Source organism: Myodes glareolus, chromosome 5 (genome assembly GCF_982192425.1).
Source record: "Myodes glareolus chromosome 5, mMyoGla1.1, whole genome shotgun sequence".
Classification (NCBI taxonomy): Eukaryota; Metazoa; Chordata; class Mammalia; order Rodentia; family Cricetidae; genus Myodes; species Myodes glareolus.
The window spans coordinates 14,195,630-14,202,872 of NC_142030.1; the positions used below are offsets into that span (position 1 = coordinate 14,195,630).

Sequence of the window (7,243 nt, forward strand, 5' to 3'; positions counted from 1 at the left end):
CTCATGTTCCCAGGGGGTGCACTCTCTGCTCTCTGTGCTTTTGAGAACAGAAGTAATAGGACTGGGGAAATGGGTAAAATGCTTGAGGTATAAGTAGATCCAAGTCCAAAACCCCGTAAACTACCTAAAGCTGGGTGCAGCAGAGGGTGCCAGTGGGTCTCCTCCCTGGGACCTGGAACACCACAGTCTCTGAACTTTTCTCGTCCTTTTCATGGGGAGATAATTTAAAGCTAAGTTTCCCCCAAGAACAAATGTAACCATATAACATAGAGAAAATACAGTGAAATACAAAAAAAGGTAAATGCATTTTGATTGACAGCACATTTGGTTACCTTTTCTCAAAAAAAGATTTATTATTTATTATGTATACAACATTCTGCCTCCATGTGTGCCCACATGCAAGTCAAGAGGGTGACATTTCTCATTACAGATGCTTGTGAGCCACCATGTGGTTGCTGGGAATTGAACTCAGGACCTCTGGAATAGCAGCCAATGCTCTTATCCTCTGAGCCATCTCTCCAGCCCCGGTTACCTTTTTTGTTTTTATTAAAGTAAAATTTAATAGTAAAGATCCTGTAGTAACGTAGGCATGTCGTGATCTGCTTACAAAGTGATAGACATTGGTGAAGACCCCACCAATTCAACAAGTAAGTGCCCTGTAGGCAGAGGTGAGCACTGTAACAGTCAGACCAACTGAAAACCAGAGTGAGTTCTTAATATCATGGAGATCTGAGTTTAAATTGTAGCAAGCCAGCTTCTGACCATCACTGATCCCAAGTCTAATCAGGCAAAATATCAGACTGGGAGGATAGCTCATTTGGCAGAGTTCTTGCTGGGCAAGTCTGATGCCCTAAGTTAAATTACCAGTGAGAGAGACAGGGTGGGGAGATAGTCCCACAGTGTTGGCTATTAGAAAGCTTGGGGAGGATTTTCTTTGACTGTGATATTAGTCCTGAATCTCATTCCCTTTTAGAGGCCTCTTTATCCGTGAGTAGGGACTCAGGGTGTCGTCCATCACAAAATCATACAGTACTCTGATCCAGGAGTTGTACTGGGGGAGTTTATCGTAGAACTCAGCTGCTATTCTCCTCACCTGGAAGTGAAAAACACAGCAAGGTGAAGCGTGGGTGTTACTGAGGCCTCGAGATGACGGGTGCGTGTCTGACAGACGGAGGGACAAAATACCGAGCCAGCCAAAGGGCACCGCCTTTGCTCATGGTTCTTCATGAATAAGGACAATCTACACATCATGTGCACAGTTAGGGTTCAGAAGGGTTAGAAGATGTGCAAAATCTATTACTTGGTAAAATAACTCAATTAAAAATCAAATCCCCTTGTAGTGTGTACGTCCATTCATCATGCTGGTCTGATGGGCTTTGTTTAGATGGGTGTTTCTTTGCTTTCATTCTTTGGGAATTTTATACATGTGTGCAGTGTATTTCATAATATCAATCCCCTGCTCTTACCAGGCCTGACCCTGCCAAAGTCTCCTTCCAACCGCATGACTCTTTTTCATAACCCACTGAGTTATTCTACCAAGTAATAGATTTTGCACATCTTGTAACACTTCTGAATCTTAATTGTAATGGCCAAAGGTAAAAATTCAAGTAAACTTTAGTAAAATTAGTCTGTCAGACACTGGGCATACACAATGCTTTATGGTTTTCTTTTTAAGTGAATTTTTTGTTTGATAGTACATACCAGTTTTCTTTAAAAATGAGCAAGTAAAGACTAATTTGGATCATATAATGATCAGAACTAAAACAATAAATTGAAACTTCACTTACCTGTGGAAGGCGGCTTCCAGGAATACTAGGGAAGTCATGGTGTTCATTATGATAGCCCCCATTGAACATGAGCAAGTTCAAAGGCCCATAATATGAGGTGGTGTCTTGTCTCTTTAATAACATATAATGGTCAGCTATAAAATGCCCAGAAATTGGGTTCAAACCCAGGCCAAATAGGGAGGCTGCCAACATGTAGACTAAAGATTTGATTCCCCAAACATAGTAAACTATACTGTTAAAAGCGATCTGGGCCACAATATTGATAGTTTCCAGAAAAGTAACTGGTTTGGGACTGACAAAATAAGGTCGAAGGAAAATAACCAAAGGCTGGAAAACAACCCATATGAGCTTCCTGAAGGTGGTGCAAAAGAACCAGCCCTCAAAATCGGTAGGAATATCCACATCGATGCCATCCACTCCAAGGTATCGATGATGGTCCATGTGATACATTTTATATGAAACCGAATATGGAATCCCAAAAGGGAGGTTAGCAAATATTCCAAACCAGCGGTTCCACAGCGCCCTGTAGTGGCCAAAGGGGAAATTGTGGGAAATCTCATGGATAGCCATAGTCATTGAGTGGTTAATGGAGCTACCGAAGACATAGGACCAAAATAGGACCCATTTCCACTCCAAGTCTTTCACAAAGTAAAACGAAGCTATCTGGGTGAGGACCATCGCAGTTATGATCCAGATCAGGTTGGGGTCAGGTTTCATCAAGGATTTTATCTCTGGATACTTTGCTGTAAGAAAAAAAAAATGCCAAGAATCATAAGTGGCGAAAATACAATTATAATTACAAAAAAAATACAGTGAACACAGCTAAGAAATTATGATGAGGCCTGGAGAGAGAACCCAGCTGGCAAAGAGCTTTCTGTGCAAGCGTGAAGACCTGGGTCTGAACTCCAGAAGCCAAACAAAAGCCAAATCTGCTAGCATGATCTTTTCTCTCTTTTTTCTGTTTTCTTTTTGGTTTTTTGAGACAGGGTTTCTCTGTGTAACAACCCTGGCTGGCCTTGAACTCACAGAGACCCCCCTGGCTCTGAGCCCCAAATGTTGGAATTAAAGACATAGGCCACTGCTGCCCGGTACTAGCATGATCTTTAATACCCATGCTAGGGAGGCAGAGACAGGTGGATCCTTGGGGCTCACTGTCCAGCCAGCACGGGCCTGGTGCACACATATACACTTAGACACATACACATTAAGCAAAGCCTCCTAGCTCAATATTTTCCTTTCTCTAAGGGTGTAATGACAAATCAAGATTGAATAAATTATTCTATCCCTTGAAGAAACAATTATTTGTCATTTATCATTTAGTTAGTATTTTTGAGCATTTAATAATACTATGAAAAACAGTGTATGATATAATAAAGGGGCATAATTATTTATTTTCTAAATATTCTTGAATTTACGTGACAGATTATACTTGAGCAAAAACCATCCTTGTACAGGTCAAATCTATCTTCCCCACCCCCACCCCTCCTTGATACACTTACTAATCTTAGCAACAGTGTTTCCATTTCCAAATCAACTTGTTGTGGCTTTTCCGTGTGAAGGAGCTGTGGTACTTACCCTTCTATGTCTGCTGTTATTTAACATACTGACCTCTAGCTCCACACATTATCTACAGAGAATATCATGTGCATAGTTCTGTGTGCAAAGGTCAGTGAGGAGTTGCTCCTCAGTCACTCTCCACCTTATAGTTGACATTTTTAAAAGATACCTTTTTATTTTATGTGTATAAGGTTTTTGCCTGCATGAATGTATGTGCACTGCGTGTGCTCGGTGTACATGGAGGTCAGAAGAAGGTATCAGATCTCCAAGAACTACAGTTACGGTGGTTGTGAGCCATCAGGTGCCTGCCTGGGTCCTCTGCAAGAGCAGGTGCTCTTATACTGAGCCATCTCTCCAGCCCTCTACCTTATATTTCAAGACAGAGCCTATCACTGAACCTGGTACTCACTGCATCTTCATCAGTGTTTAAGCAGTAACAATCATTTTAGTTGTAATGGGACATTATTGCAGGTTTGTTTACATTTCTCTGATGTCTAAGGACACTGGGAATTTTTTCATTTATTTCTTGGCCATTTGTTGTTTTGGTTTTTGTTGTTCGTTTATTTTGAGGAGTGCCTCTTCTTATCACTTACTCGTTTTAAACGTGGATTACTTGGGTGTTTTGTTGTTGTTGTTAAATAATCCTCACCCATTCTAGATACTAGTCCTCTGTCACATGACCAGTTGGCAAATACTTTCCATTCTCTCCATCTCCTCTGTTGATTACTCTCTGCTCTGCAGAGGCTACTTGCTTTAGTAAAACCCTATTTTTCAATTTTGGTTGTGTTTGCCTTTGAACTCCAATCCAGAAAATTGTTGTCTACATACAATATTCACTTGTCTTCCCTATGATTTTTCTCCGTTGTTTCTGGTCTTAACTTAGGTATTTGATGCACTTTCAGGTTTTATTTTGTTTTGTTTTGATTTGAAACAGGGTTTTTCCACATAACCTGACTGGCTTGGATTAAAGGCATGTGCCACCAAGCCCAGTTTGAGTCAGTTTTTGCTATGTTGAGAGGAGTAAAATTTCAAAATCATATATGTGGATACTTTCATTATTTTGTGTATTTACTTCAATTTCCCATCAATATTATGTAATTTTCATTTTCAAAGTCTATTATGTCATTGATAAACTTTACTTTGAGCTATTTAACGATTTACAGCTATTGTGAGGGTAACTTAATATCTCTCTCTCATCAAGTTTATTTTTTGGATATGGATAAACTCAGAACTTTTTAGTTAAATTTTAAAAAATTATTTTATACCACTGGGCATGGTGAAGCACACCTTTAATCCTAGGACGAGAGAGAGAGAGAGAGAGAGAGAGAGAGCGAGAGAGCTGTAGATCTCTGATGTTATCAGAGCCAGCCTAGTCCACACAGTCTAGACAGCAGTTCCTAGACTGCCAGGGCTGCACAGAGAAACCCAGTCATCAATATGAGTGTTTGGCCTGAATGTGTATTGGTACCATGTGCAAACCTCTTGCCCTCAGAGGCCAGAGAAGGATGTCTGCTCCCCGGCATGGGAGTAACAGATGTTTGTGAGCTGCTCAGAGGCCAGAGAAGGGTGTCTGCTCCCTAGCACGGGAGTAACAGGTGTTTGTGAGCTGTCATGTCAGTACTGGAAACCAAATCTGGATTGTCTGCAGAGTAGTAAATCCTCTTAACTGCTGAGCCATATCTCCAGCCCCAGAGGTAAAGGGTTTTAAAAGATGGATTCTTGCTATGTTGGCTAGCCTGTGTCGGCCTCCCGAGTAGCTAGTACACAGGCGTTCACCACTATGCCCAACAAATAAGCTAATTCTTGAATGCTGACTCTGTGTTCTGCTGTGTTGCTGAACTGGTCACGTCTAATAGCCTTATGTGGAGTCGGCTTTCCTGCATGTGCAGTCACCTGGGCAAATGGGACATTTGATCTTCCACCTTCTGCTTTCTGTTTCCTCTCCCTTTTTGGCCCATTTATTCTTTCTCAGACTTCCTAGTATAATACCAAACCACGCAGGAGTGGCAGCCTTGCCTTCTTCCTGAATGCGGAGGAAATGCTTTTGGCTCTTTCCCATTTCAGTAAGGTGCTGGCTGGGCCTCACACAGGCCGTGCAAACAGTCAACCACTCAGCTACATCCCCAGCCCCGTTCTCACAAATTCTTTGCCAAGCACTTCAAGCACAACAGTTTACGTAGCATCTACTGCTAAGAAGTTATTTTGTTCTTTTTCTGGCATCGTTACCCTGTTTTATATAAATTTTGTACATTTGAGATTTGGAGGCGTGTCTGGTAGATAACTCTACCGGTTTCATGAACTTCTTAGGAAGTGAGTGATTTTTCCCTTGAAGGTGTGCCTCGAAGTGTCAGTTTGTCGTGCGGTGTTGACTTATTTCCATCTCAGTCGCCCTGTACCATCTGCGACTGTGAGTGGTGACTTTGGCACAGTGTACCCTATACAGAGTCAGCAAGAGCCACTGCCCTCTAGAGTGTTGTGACATTGTGGACATGCTCATGGTTCAAGCGCTGTGTTGGGGACAGCAGAGGGTGTGAGGTCCTCATGGTGTACTTCTACAGACAGAAGAGGTTAGGAGCATGCTCTTTACAGGCTGTCTAGACCGGACTAGAATCCTCCTCCCAGCATTGACCTCCTTCCTTCTCACTGCATCTTCTAAAAGGCAGAAAAGTCAAAACCCTGGAATAAGGGGAGGTTAGGGATTGTCGGAAAGGACCCAGCTCAGCTGGGAGCAAAGAGCATTCCCTGTGAGCACAGAGCATCCCAGTATACTCTAGAGCTGTAAGACCTGGTCAGACTGGTTTAAAGCCCTAAACAACTTCCAGGATAAGTCAGGTATTTATGTATTTGGCTGTCATCTGTGTTCCAGTTTCTTCACCCTGACAGCCAGAAAGGATGAGAATTGTCTATGAGCTGCCCTTGTGGTCCCAGGTTTGTGGTAGGCTCACAAAGACAGGAGATGCAAGCACAGCAGGACCTGTCCTCTCCATGAAGCCTGGGGCTCCTCACGGGAACTTATCTGCATTGGTTCACATGTAGTTGGCTTCAGGGACCCCAAGATTTCCCAGGACCACTTCCTGTGCCTCACATTCCAGTGGCAGGTTGTTTAGGAAATCCACTGCTCACTGGACATCCTTAGCGTCTCCTAGCTAGTGGATAAGGCCTGGGATGGCTCAGTCTGGAAATCCTTAACCCAAATCAGCAGGTTGAGTTGAGGGGGACCAGTCTCTGCCATGCATCCCCAAGGCTGTGAGCGCCCTGAACTTATCCTGGGGCTCTCCTTCTATTGGGAACCTGAGCAGAGACCACACAACACACTCTGGTGCATATCCACAAGACCTCACCCAGGATCTCGCGCCTCCTCTGTGCATGCGGCTCATCAGTGTTGACCCACTCAAAATCTTCCCGAGAAACGCGGCTCCCCATGGCTGGGCACGGACTTCTCTGGGTTCTGCACCACGTCCAACCTCTTGAAAGCAGAAGAGATAGAGACTGCTGCAGGCTCTGGTCTGAGGGTACCTGTGCCAGGTTGAGTGAAGTAACAGAAGGGTGGAGCCTAGCCCGCCCCGCCCCCTCACCTCACCCACCTCTCTCCCTCTCTAGCTCCTAGCTCTGGGGCCAGACTAGGAAGAAGTTTTTGCTAGGTGTGAGGTTCTGTGGCTAGTGAGCACCTATGAGGTCCAACTCCTCTTCTGCAGGTGACCAGTGTCACCCCCTCGTTCCCGCACGAGATGAAAAAGGAAGGCAATGTCTCTGGGTAGCCAAGGCTGCTGCACAGAACCTCCTGGAACTATGGACCCTGGGGTAGCCGCAATTTCACCAAGTCAGTTGGATCCCCCTCTTTAATACATGCAGCAACTTGAACTCTGTTTAGTTTCCAAAGTGAATGATCAGCAGACTCT

At 43.8% G+C, this 7,243-nt stretch overlaps 1 protein-coding gene across 1 annotated transcript; it reads right to left on the reverse strand.

Moving 5' to 3' along the window:
- Positions 1 to 899: 899 nt before the first annotated feature.
- On the reverse strand, positions 900 to 6,767 carry LOC148121978 (sphingolipid delta(4)-desaturase DES1-like). The gene is made up of 3 exons (XM_087905971.1): positions 6,686 to 6,767; positions 1,788 to 2,530; positions 900 to 1,093 (listed from the first exon to the last, which is right to left on the reverse strand). Exons 1-3 carry the CDS (start codon positions 6,765 to 6,767, stop codon positions 947 to 949), a joined length of 972 nt encoding a protein of 323 aa, XP_087762097.1. The 3' UTR covers positions 900 to 946.
- Between the last annotated feature and the right edge of the window lie 476 nt (positions 6,768 to 7,243).

Coding starts and splice junctions, on each gene's coding strand:
- LOC148121978 (XM_087905971.1), bottom strand. CDS start 6,767: ATGGGGAGCCGCGTTTCTCGGGAAGATTTTGAGTGGGTCAACACTGAT. Junction 2,531..6,685: donor GAGGAGGCGCGAGATCCTGG/GTGAGGTCTTGT, acceptor TTTTTCTTACAG/CAAAGTATCCAGAGATAAAA. Junction 1,094..1,787: donor CTGGAAGCCGCCTTCCACAG/GTAAGTGAAGTT, acceptor TTTCACTTCCAG/GTGAGGAGAATAGCAGCTGA.